This window comes from Quercus suber, unplaced genomic scaffold (genome assembly GCF_002906115.3).
Source record: "Quercus suber isolate HL8 unplaced genomic scaffold, Cork oak 2.0 scaffold_53, whole genome shotgun sequence".
Lineage (NCBI taxonomy): Eukaryota > Viridiplantae > Streptophyta > Magnoliopsida > Fagales > Fagaceae > Quercus > Quercus suber.
The window spans coordinates 279184-299278 of record NW_027069518.1 but is presented as its reverse complement, the minus strand read 5'-3'; the positions used below and the strand labels follow the sequence as shown (position 1 = coordinate 299278).

The window sequence follows — 20095 nt, the reverse complement described above, 5'->3', positions numbered from 1 at the left end:
CGTCTGGCAATACGCCGTCCTTCAAGTAAGAGACTAACAATGTGGTCTAATTACTTTCAGAGCCTATTTTCTACATATCGATGGAATCTATCAGTGGAGAGAGCTGAACAAAAGAGAGTACATTATCTAGGGTGGTCATATGTTCGGCTGAGGCGGCTCTGGCCAAGCGGTCAGCTTGCTCGTTTTCTCCCCGGGGGATTTGTATGATTTTGGCCTTTAGCTCGTCTACCCTTTTCTTTGCTTAGTTTAGACACTTCTTCGTTCTTTCGCCCCGACACTCATAGTCCCTGTTTATTTGGATGGTGACGACCTAGGAGTCGCAGTGAACGACTACGTTTGCGACTCCTGCAGCTTTGGCGCGATCAAGCCCTGCTATTAAAGCCTCGTACTCTGCTTCATTGTTGATGGTAGGGAAATGGAGGTGGACCATACATTTGACCGCATCCTTCTCGAGTGATAGTAGTACTATGCCAGCTCCCCCAGCCTACCTGTTGGATGATCCGTCTACATGTATGCTCCACTGGGGAGACTCCTCTGCCCCCCTGTCCTTACCATTTGTGAATTTAGCTATGAAATTTGTGACGACTTGTCCTTTAATGGCGGTTCGTGGGTGATACTGGATGTTAAACTCGCTTCACTCTATGGCCCATAATGCCATTCGACCAGCAGCTTTAGGGTTGCTCATTGCCCGCCGCAAGGGCTTGTCAGTTAGGACGATCATTGTGTGGGCTTGAAAATATGGCTTGAGTTTGTGTGCTGCCGTAATTAGTGCGAAGGCGAGTTTCTCCATGGGCGGGTATCCTTCTTCGGCACTACGAAGTGCCCGGCTGGCATAATACACAGGCTTCAACACTCTTTCTTCTTCTCTAACCAAGGCGATGTTGACGGCAGCAGGGGAAATAGCCAGATAGAGGAAAAGTTCCTCATCGGGCTGCGAGGGACTTAGTAACGGCGGGGAAGAGAGATAAGTTTTTAACTCTTCGAATGCTCGCTGACACTCGTCGGTCCATTCAAAATATTTCTTCAGTGTGCGAAAGAAGGGTAAGCATTTGTCCGTTGCCCTTGACACAAATCTGTTTAGCGCTACTATTTTGCCGTTGAGGCTTTGTACCTTCTTCACATTTTTTCGGGGTGCCATCTCCATTATGGCCTAGATCTTGTTAGGGTTGGCCTCGACACCCCTTTGTGACACCATGAATCCTAGGAATTTTCCTGCTGTTACTCTGAAGATGCACTTTCCTGGATTAATCTTCATGTTGTTAGAGCGAATAGTGTCGAATGTTTCCTTGAGGTCTTTCAAGTGGTCCTCCTCCCTTTGGCTTTTCACCAGCATATCGTCGACGTAAACTTGGACATTTTTCCTAATCTGCTGCATGAACATTTTGTTCATGAGCCTCTGATATGTCGCACCTGCATTTTTCAGGCCGAAGGACATCACTTTATAACAGAAGAGGCTTTGGCTGGTTACGAATGAAGTTTTTTCTTGATCAGTTTCATGCATTCGGATTTGATTGTAACCGGAGAAAGTGTCTATAAAGCTTAATAGCTTGTGCTGAGCCATAGAGTCTACTAGAATGTCGACCCGTGGAAGGGGATAACTATCTTTGGTGCATGCTTTGTTCAGGTCGGTAAAGTCCACGCACATTCTCCACTTTCTGCTGGCTTTCTTGACCATTACTACGTTTGCTAACCAGTTGGGGTAGTACACCTCCCTAATGCAGCCTACTTCTTGTAGCTTATTGATCTCCTCTGCTATTGCGCAGTCTTGTTCTTGGGCAAAGACTCGCTTCTTCAGTCGAACGGGTGGACAGGATGGCAATACATTTAGCCTATGTACCATGACTGAAGGGTCAATTCCTGGCATATCCTCATGGCCCAAGCGAACACATCCTGATTTTCCTTAAGGAAAGTTACAAGTACTGAGCGAATCGCTGGGCTGGCGAGAGTACCAAGCCTGGTGGTCTTGTCCGTCCTGGAGCTATCTATGGGTATCTCCTTGAGCCTCTCTACGAGTTCTGCCCCCGCCCGCTGTTCTTCTATGCTCATGGTTTGCAAATGGTCGTCTATTTCCAGCATCGCAATATAACATTCGCACACGGCTATTTGGTCCCCTCGCAATTCCCCCACTCTGTATTCAGTGGGGAATTTAATCATCAGATGATAGGTCGAAGCTACGACCTTCCAAGAGTTAAGGGTAGGTCGCCCTATAATGGCATTGTAGGCAGAGGAGCAATTGACCACAAGGAACGTAACATCCTTAGTGATTTGTTGAGAGTAATCTCCAATGGTGACCGGCAATGTGACTGCACCTAGGGGGTACACCTTGGTTCCTCTAAACCCGACGAGTGGGGCATTGGCTAGGGCTAGTCGCTCTTTGCTAATCCGCATCTGTTGGAATGCTGGGTAGTAGAGAATATCTACGGAGCTCCTGTTGTCGACTAAGACCCAATACATGTTATAGTCTCCTACCTGGATGCTAACGACAAGCGCATCGTCATGAGGATGGTGGAGTCGTCGGGCATCTTCTTCCGAGAAACCAATAAGGGGGTTGTCGAATCGCGGCATCTTCGAGGTGATGCCTGTGAACTGGACGTTCTAGACCATCCTAAGAGAAGTCTTTTGAGCCCTTTTTGATAAGCTGTTGGCGGCTGCACCCCCTATGATCATCCTTATGTCTCCCAAGGGCTATCTCGGACACTCATTGTCTCGTCGGGGAGCCTACTCTTGAGGGAGCTGATCAGTTCTTTCCTTGTTAATGAACTTTTGCAACTTTCCTTGCCTAATGAGGGCTTCAATCTACTGTTTCAGGTCATAGCAATCAGCCGTATCATGTCCGTGGTCACGGTGAAAGTGACAGTATTTGTCTATGGACTGCTTGTTAGGATCTCCCTTCAACTTTCCATGGAAAGTCAATGCCCCCTCATCCTTGATTTGCATTAGGACTTGGTCGATTGGGGTGGTTAGTGGAGTGAAGCTTGTGAACCTCCACGTGGGGGGCTTGGAGCGCCTATCGTCCTTTCGCTCTCCGGTTCTCACCATCTTCCGCCCTCTTACTTGTCGAGTATCTTCCTGCCTTTCTCTCTTCTTGGGTTTTTCTTCGCGAGTTAATAGAGCGTCTTTGGCATTCATATACTTGGTGGCCTTGTAAAGTACGTCCGACATAGTTTTCGAGTCATTCTTATAAAGTGAAAATAAGAACTTATCCTTCCTTAATCCATTTGTGAATGTTGCTACGAGTATTTTGTCGTCGGCCTCATCAATCGAGAGTGCTTCCTTGTTAAAGCTAGCTATGTAAGATCTTAGCATTTCATCTTCGCGTTGCTTGATACTCATCAAGCATATTGTAGACTTCTTATACCGGTGTCCTCCAATAAAGTGAGAAGTGAACTGGGCGCTCAACTCTTTGAAGGTGCTGATGGAGTTGGGTGTCAGGTGGCTGAACCAAATTCTTGCAGGGCCCTTCAGCGTTGTAGGGAAAGCCTTACACATGATCTCGTCTACTACTCCTTGAAGATGTATCAAGGTCTTGAAGGTCTCTAGGTGATCAAGCGAGTCCTTGGCTCCATCATAGCTCTTAATTTGCAGCATGTAAACTTTTTGTGGTAGGGGGAAGGAGTTGACAAAGGTGGTGAATGGCGAATCGGTTCGGTGGACCAAATCATCGAGGTCGATAGACACCCGTCTTTTGAGGGCGTTCACCATAAGGTCCATTCTTTCCTTCATTAATTGCATCTCCGCAACCATGTAAAGGGGGGCTGTATCAAAGTCGAAGGGACGGCTGGTCTCCTATCGCTCTTGTTGGTTTAGAGCGTTGCTGCCTTCGGGTCCCTCCTAGTTCCTTCTTTTAATGCTGGTCCCTTCTTGATCATCTCTTTGGTTATTCGGTGTTGCATTCTTCTAGCGTAACTGTTCTTCCAGGTCATGGTTTTGTTTGGTAAGGCGTTCCACGGCAACGGCGAGAGTTTGAACTTGTCTCTCGAGGGCGGTCGTAGGGGGTTCCTCTTCTCGAATGTCGTTTGTGGTTGCCATCGAGCGAGTAAGCACCATGCAACTCTTTTGTCCGGGAAACTACAGTATGGCTTTAGAATTGCAACAAAGTGTTTCGTACAATGAGTTCCCACAGACGGCACCAACTGATGAAGCAAAAAATGTCACCAGTGAGCCATACAATACTCGAACGCTCGAAATACCTCCTGGACGACAAAAAGAGAAAACCTAATAGAGAGCACCGGTGTGGTACCGGCCAAATACCCTCCGAAGGTCAAGTTAGAACTTCTTACAACTCTAGAGTGCTCGAGAGGGGTTAATTATGCGTACCTTGATTTGTGAGAGTATTGGGGCTTTTATAGTAGTAGAGGGTTGACCATCTCTTCCTTGGGCTAGAAGTCCTTTCCTTATAGGAAACCTCATGAGCGTATATTACGGAATCCTTTCCTTGTAGGAGACTAACATTGAGTGTGGGATACAAGTCATTTCCTTATATACTCTTGCATGGTGGCCAAGCAAAAGTTTTATTAGAATCGTCAGCTTCAGGATCGTCAACTTATCTTATTCCCTTCAGCCATATCGGCGTCAGCCTTTCGATGGTGTCAGCCCTTTGATGTGCTTCGCGAACATCCTTCCACGACCCTATCACATCACTGTCCGTCAGGTTTAGGGTCTTCAGTTTTTTCCACAACTTATCCCATCAGCCTAAGCTGCAGGATCCATTCCACGAGCAAAGCCGACGGGTTAAATCTGGAGCGCCTTGCATGTTATAATTTTACTTATCACGTTGGAAGTGAATCTTTCACTGCACGCCAAAGGAAATGTCTAATTTTATTGGGAACCCGAATCTTCCAAATACTCTTCCATAAGTTCCACTGCTCTGTTGGTGTGGAAGAACTCGGTGCAGTGCTTGCCTCTGCTGAAGCTAACAAGCGATATGCACTCCTAACACTATGGCTTCCATCCCCAGTCAAAGGCCATACCAGCAAATCCTCATCATACAATATTTCTCATTTGTCACACTAATTGTTTTATAACTTAACTTATATTTGTGGTTTTAATCTTTTTTTTTTTTTTACATTCAAATTTTTAATTTTAACTTATGAGTTGTTTATCATTAGAATTCACAATTTCATCATATAAATAAAAATTATTAATTAATTATTCTTCTTTCTCATTTTTATTGTTAATTGTTAAATTGGGTTAAGAATATTTATTCCTCATTCTTTGGTCACATGCTCATTTATGCGGAAACTGTGAGTACTTGTTCCTTTATACATCAATGTTTTGTTTAGGAAATATTTTTTAAATGCAATAGTACTTGAATCAAAATAGCAGTAATAGTTAAGGCTTTTTTTGTGTTAGGAAAACTTTATATTTTTAGACAATGTGCTGAGATTATTTTCAACAAAATTTTAGAGTAATAACTAAGAGAATATTTGTTTCATTGAACATTAGTTCTGTCCATAGTCCATTTTGATCTTTTATCAATATTATGCTCAAGTTTTACCTTATGATAGAATATGATAAGATTGATTTATCAAAAAAGCTCTAAATAAAATGGTTTTTTCTCATACTGGCGCTCTCTCTCCCTAGTAGGAGTTTTTTTCCTCTCGTTTGAATACGAGTTGTTCCATCCCTAATCTTCCATTTTAGGGGTTGTACAGTTTTTTTTTGTTCTCTTTAGGCAAGAGCCAATAATCTCTAGTCATGGATCCAAGTTTTCCCTCTAGTTTACAGAACCTGCAACTCACAAAAGAAGAAGAAGAAGCTATTCCTATCACAGTCACAAACTGCTCCGGCCTCTTGGAAGAATGTTCCCTAAGTCTTTTTGGGCGGCTTGTCTCTGATCGGCAACAGAACCAACGTGCTCTGAAGAACACCCCTAGATTAGCATGGAAAATGGGTTCAGACATGAGAATTGTGGAAGTTGGAAATAATATACTTCAATTCAAGTTTAGCTCAAAATATCAAATGAAGTGGGTTGAGAGGTATGGGCCTTGGAGCTTTGATAACAACCTCCTCTTGCTCTGTAGATGGAAAAAAGGGCTGACTTCCAAAAATATTTCTTTCACCCATTCTCTCTTTTGGGTCCAAATTTGGGGTCTTCCTTTTTAGCATATGTCTCAGGATGTTGGGGAAGAAATTGGTAGCAAGTTAGGTAAATTCATTGAAGTTGATAGGCGTTCGTGGCAATCTGATCAGGCAAAATTCATGAGAGTCCGTGTGGAGTTGGAGATTGATAAGCCACTAAGAAGAGGAGCTTATATTGCAATCTCTGAAGGTGAACGACTATGGCTTACATTCAAATATGAAAGGCTACCTCCTGTTTGCTTCATCTGTGGGAAGCTTGGGCATGATAAAAAAACATTGCCCAATATCTGGGGTTTGGCAAACTGCTTGCCATCAATATGGAGACTGGTTAAGGGCGGGATGGACCACAAAAGTGGCAGCCAAAGAAAGGAACTCGAGCAAGGACACGATCCGAGTGAGCTCCGATGAGATAGAAGTGCAGCAAATGACCCGGCCGGTGAATGGTTATGCTTTGACATGGCTTGAGGCTTCAGGTCTTGTGGGCAGGAAAAAAAGCTTGGAGAAAGGTGATGCCTGGGGAAGCAATAACACCACATGTGCGGATGGACAACTTGCTGGTGATGTACAAGCCTTCAGTAGACCTACAGAGCAGATGATGAGTGCAGTGACAGGACAAGACTTGAGTGTTTTGGGTTCCTGTGAGAAGTCACGTGATCATCTAAGGTAGGATTCTTTAATTGAGCATAGAGACTCTTTCTCCCATGGGCCAAAAAGCCCTGCTTCACAAAGCCCAAAAGGCTCTATTTTTCAAGGGAGCCCAAGTACTAAAGCCCCTTTAGAATAAAATGAGAAAGACAACCCAGAGAAGAAGAATCCTGCCAATGCTGTCCAAGTTGGTGTAATTTTTCAAGCCAAAGCTCAATGAAAAGGAAAACAGATTTTGAGTAAAGGCAATCTGAAAAAAATTGCCCATGCAAAAGGAAAAGTTAGTGATGATCAAACTCTCACCCAGATGTTGAAGTTTGGAGCAAAGCGCTTGAGAGCGAATGAAGCTTCAGAGGAAGAGAACAACCGGGCTCCTAAGCGCCTCTGTGAACCAGTCAACTTAGGTCTAGTTGGTGTTGTCTTTGGGACAGTTTAACTTGTCTGCACTTTTTGGTGCTTGTTGGGATCTTGGGCTTTTCTTGCTTTTGTTAGTTTTGTCTTCTTGAAATGGGAGTTCAACAGGATAGTTTATAAGTTTTTAGCTAGCTGGTGTGTATAAGCTTTTTAGGTTTGGGAGGGCCCCTCTTGTTTTGCTGTTCCTGCACTGGCAGGTTAGTAGCTAGAGGTCTCTTTTCTTCTTTTGTCTTTCTTGTTGTATTTCTATTTCTTGAAGCAATGAATCTTTGTTCCCCTTCAAAAAAAAAAAAAAAAAGGTTTTTTCTCATTGATAAAAAATAGAGAGCATAATAACAAATTTACCATCTATGATGCTTTGTTATAACAAACTCATCAATTATCAGTTACATCCAATCAAGATAAACCATGTATCTAAACTAATCCTTACATTAACTGAAGCATGTGAGTGGTGACGAACATGTAACTGACTTAAGATAATTATTACTGATCATGATGACAAAGTTTCACCAGGCTCTTTAATGTAACGACATCGTTTAGTCTTAGGCATTTGGTCAATTGCTGAATACGACACCGCTTTAGTGTCGTCGTTTTTAACTTATGTAAAATTACTTCCAGGAGACTCAAAAAAAAAAAAAAAAATCAATTCATATGTAATGGCTAATAAACCGATACTAACTACAGTGGTATCAGGGACCGGGGCCTCAATTTTTGTTGCACTTGAAATTCTCTTACTTCACAACCCAAATGTATTTTCAAACTCATCCAGTTCATCTTTACCATTTGATACTACCATCAAATATTTGTTTCATTTCTTTAATTTGAACAAGTCCATGGTCTTTAGATTTAATAGTGTAAAGGTCAATACAGGCTACCCATATTGAAGCATATTTTCTCACTGCAAACATTAACATTTATTCATCAGTAAACGTTTTTTTTCTTATTTTTGTTTTGTGTGCATCAGTACCGGATTCAAAGTAGTAGTATGAGTTGAGGCTTTTTTGTGTTGGGAAAACTTTATATGTTTAGACAATGTGCTGAGATTATTTTTAGCTGAATTTAGAGTAGTAACCGAAAGAAAATAGTTGTTTTGTTGAACATCAGTCCATAACCCATTTTGATCTTTTATTAATATTTTTCTTCAAGATTTACCTTATGATAGAATATGATAAGATCGATTGAAGACTCTCTACTCTATGTCTGTACAAGACTCTTTAAATAAAATGATTTTTCCCATTGATCAAAAGTAGTAAGCAAAATTACAATCTGAATCTGTGATGCTCTGTTATACAGTATAATGGACTCCTAATTAATTACAACAATCTCACTAATTATCAATTACAACCAATCAAGATAAGCCAAGTCTCGCCAACGGGGGCTTGGCTGAGTGGGTAAGGCTCGAACGCTTCGTGTAACATACCCAGGTTCGAGTCCCGTTGCCCGCAAGTTTTCGTTGGTGGGTAAACTTAGTGGTGAGGTGTACTCACAAATGTGAAGTGATTCCCGCACAGTGGTACAGAAGGGCCCCTGAGATCGGGCTACTTCGACCGAGGCCACTGGCTCCCTGCCCGGGGGTGTAATATGACCATAAAGACCCCTTTTTTTCTTTCTCAAAAAAAAAGAAAAAGAAAAAAGATAAGCCAAGTCTCCAAACAAATCCTTACATTACCTAAAGCACGTGACGAACATGTAACTGACTTAAGATGATTATTCCTGATCACGACGACAATGTTTCAATGGGCTTTTTTTATTTTTTATTTTTTTATTTTTTTAAAGAAAGTTTTAACCTATGACATCTGCTTCTAATGATAGTTCTTTATCATTATACCAAAGACACCAATCAGTTTTTGATGTAGGCGAAATTGAACTCCAGTTCTCTTATTCAACCATTAGAGACTTTACCAGTTAAACTAATTAGAACCTACCAATGGGCTCTTTAATGTTATGACATTATTTAGTCTCAGTACTAGTAACACTCATCAAACCACTGCCACTAACGAAAAAGGTTATTTTATTATAGTTTAAAAATTTTTAGAGTTCTTAATTGGGCTAAGGCACATTTCATAGATGTATGTACAGTACATATACTGGAAGACTCCCACTCCTTATATAATAAAGAGCAATTAATTATTTTATGACTCAAACACTGGCTAAAAAACATGGAGATATTTTAAGTTCGAGGGATTTTATCTCTTTTGGAATTTCTATTACACCAGAAAACAAAATCAATATTTTTCCTTGAGTCTTTTCTTTAAACGAGCTATCTTTAACACTTGTAGCTTGCGCATCTCTCCTTCTCTCCTTGTATGCTCCATTGTCGCGCATCCCTTTTCTATTGAGTGTCCTTGGATGATGAATAAATTGAAGAATGTATATCTAATTCTGCAATCTTTCTCATTTATTTATCACATTTATTTATTCTTTATTCTTTTCTTTAAGCGAGCTATCTTTAATCCGATCCATTTGTTTCCCCCTCGAAAGCAATGCACACCAAAGGAAACTCTTCTCTTTCCTTTAATTCATTGTCATATATTCTTTGCTTCTGCTTGTAATAGAAAAAAAAAATAAAAATAAAAAACAGAGGGAAAGAACTAAAGAAGAAACAGAATCTTAATCTCAAAAGCCTGTTTGGATATTAAAAATTAAAATTAAAATATATTAGTGTACTGGCCGAGAGGGCTCTAGGCCCACTATAGTTTTTAGTTTTTATCTTTAGAATTCACAATTTCAACGGACAATTCAAAAAAATTATTATTATTATTATTCTTGCTTCCCATTTTATTGTTGATTGTTAAATAAGATTAGGAATGTTTACTCCTCATTCTTTGGCCTTGTCTTTTATGCATCAATGTTTTGTCTAGGAAATGTTTTTTTTTTTTTTAATTGTAGTAGTACTGGAATCAAATTAGTATTAAGAGTTAAGGCTTTTTCGTTTTTGTGTTAGGAAAACTTCATATGTTTAGACAATGTGCTGAGATTATTTTCTGCTAAATTTAGAGTAATAATTGAAAGACAATAGTTGTTTCATCGAACATCAATCCATAGACCATTTTGATCTTTTATTAATATTTTGCTTCAAGTTTTACATTATGATAGAACGATTGATTGAAGACTCTACTCTATGTAAGTACAGGACTCAAATTTATACACTGAAAGTTAATTGCATTTTACCATAGTACTAGGTGTTAAATGGTAAATTTTAAACATGATGTGATATAAAGTGTATTGTGAAATAAGAACCGAACCGGGATTTTAAGTTAGAAGGAGCCGGAGTATAAGTAAAAAAAGAAAAAAAAGAAAAAAACACTCCAAATATTCATCCTTACCGTATTAACAAATTATAAACACACAAAATTATTATTTCTTAAAACATTAAGATGCAATCATCTACCAAAAAAAAAAAAAAAACTAGTGTTGGGTTATAGATTGACTCTAATTAATTAATTCAATTACCCAAGTTGATTAATTATGTTAAATTACATGTAAATGTGGAGGCACCATCAAATTACCAAATAAACTAATATGCAACGAAAATTAAAAGACACTGTGATTTGTTGATGAATGAGGAAAACCTCTCGCAAGGCAAAAACCTCACTAGGTAATTTTCAGGTCACCACTCCTAAGAATCCACTAATCAAGAACAAGCGGTTCAAGAATAAGGAATCTTACCACTACCAGGCCTATCCCAAAATACCAACCTGCAGTTGTACCTTTGCTCTAATCCCCAATTGGACTTGATCTTATAGAAGACTTCTTCCTTTACATGGATCCCAGTACATGACTAACTCATTTACATGAATCCTAGTACATGACTAACTCCACAGCAACCATTTAATTGTTGTAGTTGATTTATAACAACTTCACATAGAAACACCAATAAGATCTTCAATGGTTGGTGCTTGAGACTTTGCTTGGTTACAGAACCCAAAGGTGTACAAGAAACTCATCAATATCTGTTTTTTCTGTAGGAGGAGGCTAGGGTTTCAAAAAAAAAAAAACTTATGAAGCTTTCTAGGGTTAGGGTTTTCTTTCTCCACCTCCTTATCTATATCTATATATTACTAAAAGCTGAAGCGTAGCGTTTAATGTTGCTACGCTCCAATTAAGCCACGTCAGCACCATGTCATCATTTATTTTATTTTATTTTATTATTTTATTTTTTGTTTTATCGATTGCCATTTATTGAGTTTCTTTTTAAATTCAGGTGTTACTTTATCTCCATATCTATCGCGTGTCTCTCCATTAACCCATAACCCATACTCTTGAGATGTTGCTATTATTGGAATTCTTATAGTCGCCAATACTTTATCTCCATATCTACCATGTGTCTCTCCATTAACCCAGACTCTTGAAATGCCGCTATTATATGGAATTCTTATAGTCACTAATACTTTATCTCCACATCTATCATGTGTCTTTCCATAACCCAGACTCTTGAGATGCCGCTATTATATGAAATTTTTATAGTCACTGATAGATTGCAACCTCCTCACCTCTCATTTTTTTTCTATAAATTTTCAATTGTTCTCTGTTTACAAATTGATCGGTATGGCCTTCAATGCGATAGTTTCTTGAGTGTTTTTTCTGTTCTTTTGGTCATGGCTCAAGTTCGTCTACCAAAACCCAATCAATTGAGCGCAAGAGATAGATAATGACTCTAGAGCTTGCAAACGAAATTAAAGCAGATGAGAGGTGAACATTGGTAGCCCAAGTCCAAAGGGTATAAACTGAAAATGAGTTCTGCTATTTGTATTATTCTTTTTCTTTATTTTTCTTTTTTTATTCCCATCTCATTATTAGGAAAAAAAAAAACGTAGTTCAATTTTGAGTTTTCATTATGAATGAGATTGAGTTTTCATGGTCTTAAAACTATTAAAATATATATATATATATATTTATTTATATTTTTAAAAAAATTATTTGAGTTGGGCATTTGATCATGTTTGTTATAAATTGTTTTATGGTTGCCATTCTCTAGACTGTAGGAATGTTACTCTCAATATGTTTGTTCAATGTGATGTTTTTAGTTTGGCCTTTGTTTTATAGTAAGAGTGTTATTCATTTTCATCAAAGAGAAATTGTTATTGTTCTCTTTTTCCCATCGTCTTATATGCTAAACTAAATTTCATTTTTATCTCTGTTTTGTTTGTTAATTCTTCGACAGATGTCAATGATCTAGACTCGCAATCATTGGAGGCTTTTTAATCTATTAAAGGTCATACTAATCAATTGGTAACCATTCTTTTCTTAGAATATTTTGAAGGAAAGAGGAGCAAAATTGTTGCTTTTCTTGGGTGGTGCTTGATAATTTGCTTTTTATGGTTCAATACACAGCTATATTAGATTTCATTTCCTTATACTAATAATTTGTTTTTTATTGTTTAATTTGGCTATTTGGTGTCCCAGAAATTGTGGGAAAATGAAAAAGAAAAGAGAGTAAAGTTTGAATCTTTTTTTTTTTTTTTTGTTTGTTTTTGTGTGTGTGTATGGAACTTGGGATGTAATAGTTAAATTTTTTTTTTTTTTTTTTTATCTTAATTTTAAAGGAAACTCTAATTCTTCAAAGTACATCAGCTTAAGTAGATTGTTGTATTGTGGCTAGAATTTTTGTGTTTGAGACCTAAGTTGGCCTGTTTGGTTGACGAATAACTTTGGGGATTATTTAGCTTATGAGAATTTTTTTGGTATTTTAGGAGTGAGGAAATTCAAAGAATTGAGTTATTTTTAAATTCCATTAGTACCTAGCTTAATGCTAACTGTTGTGAGGATAGAAAAATTAATTGGTTCTTGATTTTTGAATACCTATCTTTAATACTGTGTACATGAACATTAATTGGATTTTTAGTTTTAGATTTTGAATTATGCTATTTTTTCAACAACTTGATTTTCTTTTTTTGAATATCTAGAATACTATGTACATGAGTTTTAGACAAATCTTAACAATACTATTTCTTTTGGATTTTACTATTTTTTTCCTTATTAAACACAATATGATATAGTTGATGTGTTCCAATGAAGGTAGAAGCAATTGCTATTTTTGGGCATAGCAACTAATACAATCTGATAACTTCCTGTAGCCATTTGAAATTCATAACTTGGAATGTTAATAGACATCTTCTCCGAGGTAAGAACAATTGGCCGAGTTAGCAAGTTTACAATTCGTATACGCTCTATTTTGATTTTCTGTGGGAATTCAAAACAATAATAATTGAGTGATTTGTATAGGGACACATTGATAAATGTCTGTAGTAGACATGGGTGGAATCAATGGCATATTACTATTTGACAATTTGGTGGTCTTTGATGGAAATTGATATAAGTGAGGATCTATTAAATTTGATCATTTTGCTGAAGTAAGGTTTGTTTAATATGTATTTTATTTATATGCCTTATTGTAAATAAGTTTTTGTACGTGATGATTCTAACCTATAAAACTTCACTTTACTTTTCTTTTTCTTTTCTTTTTTTTTTTTTTTTGTGGTCATTCTTTTTTGTTGGCAACTAACTAGACATCACTTTTGGGAATGAAGGATTTAGCAATTGGTACGAAGGTTGCACTTCAAAATTTAGAAGAATTAAAATATAATACAATCTCATCATGGGAAGAAAAATAGAAATCTAATGTTGTGTTGGCATGTCCCTCCATTATTGGTTTTCAAATATCATATCTATAAAATAAAATAAAATAATATAAAAAACCAAAATAATATAATGATATATTTGTAGAGATAGAGAGTTGGAAAATAATTTTAGAAATAGTTCAAGTTTTTAGGAGAAAACTATCTTCAATAAATTTTAGAGAATAAATTATGAATTGTATCATATTACAAAATATATATTCCCATGCATCGCGTGGGTCTGCGACTAGTTTAAATAGAAGCTTAATGGGTCTTTTAATTAGACTTTCCTATTCCAATTAGGTTTACACAAACCTTGGGCTTTCCTAGTCCTATTAGAATTATACAAACTCATAAACAAATAGCCTCTTAGAATAAAATGTTGCTAGCTATATTTTGAAATCCATCAACTTAATAGATCAAGAGTTGTTGAGCTTATGTCGAGAATTCTTCATTGTCTCGATAGATGCTAGTGTCAAAACTAGTGTTGACCTTTACTGTTTCAGTTTTTATTCATTAGTTTCTTGGTTCAATCTTCATATCTTTAATGATATCACTTGTAATGTAAACTTTACATACTTCTTGATATATTAAACCCATCTTAGATTTACTCAATTGCAAATAAAATGTATTTTGTCATAAGATATGCCAATACATAGAAAATATGACCCTAACAACTAGGCTAGCCTTTCTCTCTCTCTCTCTCTCTCTCTCTCTCTCTCTCTCTCTCTCTCTCTTTGAAGTTAGAGCATTTACAATAGTGATGCTAAAAAATTTAGCTTTTAGCACCTCAAAAAACTACTTTATCTATTTTTTACTACCTTATTTTACAATATATCTAATATCAAATGTTCTATTTTTTAACCAATTCATTTAAATAATATAAATAACTCATTAAAATAATAGGGATGAGAGAGAATTTGACTTTTCTAATGGAAGGAAGAGATATAATCTTAATAAAATATTTTATTTTATTTTTAACAACTTGCTACTGTCAATTGGTATTTTTTTTTTTAGTAATAAGTTAAAATGGATAAACTAACTTTTTTTTGACATATTAAAATAGCATTTGTTTAGAAAACTTGATTCCTCTAAATAAAATTTTTTTTTTTTCTCATTGATCAAAAACAAAAGGCGTAAGATGCTCTATTATACAGTGTAACAGATTCCTAATTAGTGGTTAAAAAAAAAAAATCCTTAGCTCAAAAAAAAGAAAAAAGAAAAGAAAAAGACACCTAATTAGTTAAAACAAACCCATAAATCATCAGGTAGAACCACTCAAGATAAACCACGTGTCTAAAGTAATCTTTATATTAACAAAAGCACGTAACAAACACGTGACTGACTTAAGTTGATTCCTCATCACTGACACAACGTTTCCCCGGGCTCTTTACTGGTACGACATCCTTTAGTCTAAGGCATTTGGTCACTTGCAGAATACGACATCGTTTGAGAGTCATCTCTTTCAAATTCTGTGCAACTACTTACATGAGAGTAGATATGTATAAATGTAGCACTCCTGACATTAACTTGAGAGACATAAAGGTAGGAAGTTCTACAACCTTTGGATGAGGAAGCGAGCCACTGAGGTAGACTTACCGCAGAGCTCTCCAAGTTACAGCTTAAACTATTATTGTAAAATAGTGTGTCTGGATGTCAATTTTTTACAATATTTTGAACTCATGATGCCATTCATATGTGATGGCTAACTTGTCCCTACTAATTACAATACTATGTGGACCTCTATTTTTACCCCTTTTGAATTTCTCTTGCTTCATAATCCAAATGTATTCCCGGATTCAATACAATTCATTACCATCACAGCAACAACATGAGCAGGGTAAACAAACAACAATTTCTTGTCAATCTTAAGCTAAAGCCAGTAACCAATCAAAAACAAGCTAAGTTGAAGCACGATCTCATCCATTCGCGTGGGTCTGGCCTGATATAAAAATCCAGCAGGCCAAGGTTACAGTCTCTCACAATTCCTAGCTCAATAAGATACATTGGTTTCTTTTATTCAACCGAATAAATGAACAAAGAGTGCAATCATAGAGGAACAAGAAAGCCGCACTATTTATCAAAATAAGAAAAAGAAAAAGAAAAAGAAAGCAGCACTAAAACAAACACACAACATTCCAAACAAACCACTATACAAAATAGTGCAACGCAGAGTACAATCACCGAGTAAACAATTCTTGACACCACTACATGTACGCATCAGAGAATATATTTAATGAGTCTACGAAATCAAGTTCTTCAAATTGTATAATAGACACGAACTTGTACAAGTTGCAGAGCTGAAACTTTGGCACCATGGATTAGATCACCTGAAGAAAAAGAAATGAGACAACCAACTAAAATGATTAAGCCCAATACATAAAAATAAAAATAAAATGAAGTATGCTGTAGACATGAACTCATTAAAGAACACTTAGGATTCACTTATTTTGCTAAAACTGAAAACTTTTTGCTGAAAATACTATAGATAAAAGTAAAAGTTAATTGAAATAATACAGTGGAATCCATGAATAGTACCAAAAAGTGCAATTGGATCTATGAATAATAGCAAAAATAGACTGAATAGTAAAATATGTTGGCAAAAATAATCTTGCCAAACAAACACTTAGAACCATATTTAGTTAGCCTATATATTCATGCTACGGAAATGAAATGAGAAAGTAGGAAGGCCCAAAAAAAAAAGTAGAAAGAAGAAGCTGTTAAAAAAAAAAAAAAAATTCATTGTTTAATTTATTGATAACATGGCAAAAAATAAGAGTCCACCACAAAAATGAAGCAGAAAAGAAAGTAAATAAGTATGTAAATTGGGGGGGGGGGGGGGGGAATAGACAAGATCTTCATTCTAATCAATAGACGAAGTACCCTTGCATTAGGGAAAATTTTGTTAAATATTATTGGACAAAGTTTGGCTCTAAATATATTTGGAGTCCTAGGCTCCTAATAGGAAGATGTCATTAATCCTTATCAAGTGCAATACACATGACTCATTTAGCTCAACCAACCAAGTGAATTATATATATTATATATGACGGTATATATGTTATCTTCTTATTGGTAGTTGGAGCCCAAGGCTCCAAACATGTTTGGAGATAAACCTTTTCCAATATTATTTAGGAAAAAATTGAATTAATTGGGGAGAGATTTGAAACAAAAGAAGCACCATAAAATATTTCAAAAATGTGAGTGCAAGAATTCATTGATGTACCTTGTTAGCCAAAGATTATCATTCTCTGTCACATTGTTGAAATAGAAGGGAAGGGACATGTTGGACTCTGTAAAAATCAGGTCCTCCTTTGTCAAGCCTATCTTTGAATGACTTTGGCATGTCATTGATCTCCAATTTCTGGAGGGTTGCGATGAAACTCAATCCATCTGGAATTGTCATCAAGCACCAGCATTCTCTAATTTCCAAATGTAAAAGATTGGGTGCGGCTCCTTCATACACCTTCCATTCCTCTAAATATCTCAATTCAGAAAGGACAAGAGATTGAAGCAAAGGAAATCCTCTTNATTCGGAGAAAAAGCATCCACCACGATAAAATCTACCTCCACCATATCTAACCCAGTCTGCACGGGTAATCTAACCATTCCCAACGGGGTGACCGATTTGCCTTCGAATCCCACCAATGGGGAACTATAGTGGTCAAGTCTTCAGGTTTCAAATTCAGCCCCTTGAATAAATCAGGGTACATTACCTCGGCGGCACTTCCATCGTCAACCATCACTCTCTTAACGTCATACCCTCCGATCCTAATCGTAACCACTAGAGCATCATCATGCGGCTGCATGGTTCCTCTCTTATCCTCTTCTGAAAAGCCCAACACCAACGAGGTGCCAGGTCTGGCCCTCTTCGGCCTCGTGCCGGGGTCCTCCTCCGAGCATTGAGATACAGACATTACCCTGGAAGGGCAAGACCCGGTCCTCCCGGAGCAGCGAATATAACGTTTATCGTGCCCAAGGGAGGTCCTCTCGAGGCGTCCGCCTGAAACGCCGAGCCCCATGACCTCCTCGGCCACCGGTGTGATGCAGGAGTTGGGTCAACTTTCCATCTTGCACCAACTGTTCTAAGTGGTCCCACAGATTATTACAATCTTCGGTGATATGCCCGTGGTCTTGATGATACTGACAGTAGAGATTCCTATTACGCTTCGCAGGATCCCCCGCCATCTTGTTGGGCCACTTAAAGAACGGCTCGTTCTTTATCTTCTCCAAAACTCGTTGCACTGGTTCTCGGAACACGGCGCTAACCACCTGGGAGTTGGCAGGCCCCGACTGCCCCCCAAAGTCCCTCCGAGGTCGGTTGTTGTTGTACCGGTCCGGCCTGAAATCCCTCCTCTCTTGCGTTACCGCTTTAGCTTTCCTCTGCCTTGCATCTGATCTTCCTCTACTCTTCGATATTTATCTATTCGATCCATAAGCTGACGTACACTAGTGACAGGCTTGCCGGTCAGGGACTTCCTCAGACCGTGCTCGGTTGGAAGACCCTCTTTAAAAGTATTCATGGCCACGTCATCGTGAGCCCCATCCACCTCGTTAAACATCTCCCAGTATCTGTCTGAGTAGGCTTTTAGGGTTTCCCCTTCTCGCATAGACATGGACAGTAGCGACCCCAAGGGCTGAACAACCCTTCTGCAGGTAATAAAGCGAGCGCCAAAGGCCTGAGTGAGTTTCTCAAAAGAGTCAATAGTGTTAGTTCTCAAGCCATTAAACCATCTCATTGCCACCGGACCCAGGCTAGACGGGAAAACCTTACACATCAAGGCTTCGTCCCTGGCATGAATAGCCATTCTCTGGCTGTAGTGACTAACATGTTCCACTGGGTCTGTCCGACCATTATAAATGGTGAACACAGGCTGGTGGAATCGTCGAGGGAGACTAGCGTCCTCAATATGTCGTGTGAAAGGCGACTTAGAGACCTGATTCAAAGCCTTGTTCAAGGCATCATTCCCCTGACCCTGGCGAGTCGGACTTTTACTTCTTCGCCTACGGTGATGTTCTTCCTCGCACGAAAAAGACTCACTGGGGGGAGTTCTCGATCTCTGCCTGTAACTGGCGTCATCCGACTCCTCAGAAGAGTGCTTAGAGTTATGAGCCTTACGCCTTCGTCGTTCATATCGCAATTCCCTCTTCAACTTGTCGATCTTACGCTGCAGATTTCCTTCACTCCGTACAGGAGAAACATGGCCTTTCCCCCGGGAGCGGCTTCTATCTGTATGGGTTGTACGGGCACTTCCCTCGTGATCCTCCCCTTGTTCGCGGCCTATCAACGGATCGCCGTGCTGAGAGCCCCTAGACTCTGCTGGTGCTGATTAGCATCTGCCTGTTGTGGCCCACTAACGGTTGTTGCGGTACTCCCTCTTCCATCGTGAGTTCACACCTGCCCTTCCTTCTCAACAGATCAAGTTCTTCCCACAGACGGCGCCAATTGTAAGGACTCAATTTGAATTGAGTGTTGGGTTTTCAGCCCAATAAGCCCAAACAATAAATTTATAGAGTATGGGCTCAAGAACTAGTACTGTTTTTCAGGAAGGGTTCTACTCATCAAGTAACAAGGGATACTATTGATTCGCTCTATGAGGAAAAACTCTCCTCGGCCCTCTTTCAATTGGTCTGTTCTTCTCTCTCTCTTTTTCCTTTTTCTTTTTCTGGTCAGAAGTCCTTTCTGTTTTCTTCGTTTCTACCTTATATACTTCGTTTCTCCTCTTGTTTCCTTTGTACACGTGTAGTTCTTATCCTGGGAGCTCCTTTCTGTCCCATCTAGTCCCTACCGGAACCTTCAGCTTAGTGGTCATAAAGCTGCTTAGTTACTATTCAGGTATCACCTCCACATTAATGCGGCCAGAGTGTTAGGTGGACAGCATTTAATGAGGAGGTGATAGACTTTAGAAGATATTTTCTACCTTCTCCGACGCCTCTTTAAGCTATATCCAACTTCCAATTCAGCTACAACCTGGCAGAATCTTTCAGTCAGTACGAAGGTTACCTTCACCTCGGACTTTGGCGTCCTCGGACGTGTGCTATACCACCGTATATAACACCTGTTTATACCTTTCATATCACCTATTTAACGTGAATAAAACTTCTTTAGGCTGTCCTCGGACATACGCGTATCCTCGGATCGGGCCTTTGGGCCCTGGGCCCAATTCTGAGGGCTACTATACCTTTTTTAGGTAACAGGCCCCACATGACTCATTACAAACCTTTTTTCTCTTGATATTATATTTGAAAATTGGTTAACTTCTTGATTTCATTATAAATTAATGGACTCCATATTATGCTATAGATACTGTAAACCTCCTTATTATGTAATTGTAATA

General features: G+C 38.5%; 2 protein-coding genes and 1 long non-coding RNA gene across 3 annotated transcripts; 1 reads left to right on the top strand and 2 right to left on the bottom strand.

Annotated features, from left to right (window-relative positions):
- Positions 1 to 2796: 2796 nt before the first annotated feature.
- LOC136066970 (uncharacterized) lies at positions 2797 to 3711 on the bottom strand. Its single transcript, XM_065772095.1, has one exon. The coding sequence runs from the start codon at positions 3709 to 3711 to the stop codon at positions 2797 to 2799; it is 915 nt and encodes a 304-aa protein (XP_065628167.1).
- Positions 3712 to 11571: 7860 nt separating this feature from the next.
- On the top strand, positions 11572 to 13561 carry LOC136066981 (uncharacterized). The gene is made up of 3 exons (XR_010628503.1): positions 11572 to 11860; positions 12305 to 12372; positions 13159 to 13561. It is a non-coding gene; the product is annotated as an uncharacterized LOC136066981 (long non-coding RNA).
- Positions 13562 to 18121: 4560 nt separating this feature from the next.
- LOC136066969 (uncharacterized) lies at positions 18122 to 18565 on the bottom strand. The gene has a single exon (XM_065772094.1). It carries the CDS (start codon positions 18563 to 18565, stop codon positions 18122 to 18124), a length of 444 nt encoding a protein of 147 aa, XP_065628166.1.
- Positions 18566 to 20095: the final 1530 nt, after the last annotated feature.

What these genes read in the sequence shown, in the direction of transcription:
- LOC136066970 (XM_065772095.1), bottom strand. Translation starts at nt 3,711, where the DNA reads ATGGACCTTATGGTGAACGCCCTCAAAAGACGGGTGTCTATCGACCTC.
- LOC136066969 (XM_065772094.1), bottom strand. Translation starts at nt 18,565, where the DNA reads ATGGCTATTCATGCCAGGGACGAAGCCTTGATGTGTAAGGTTTTCCCG.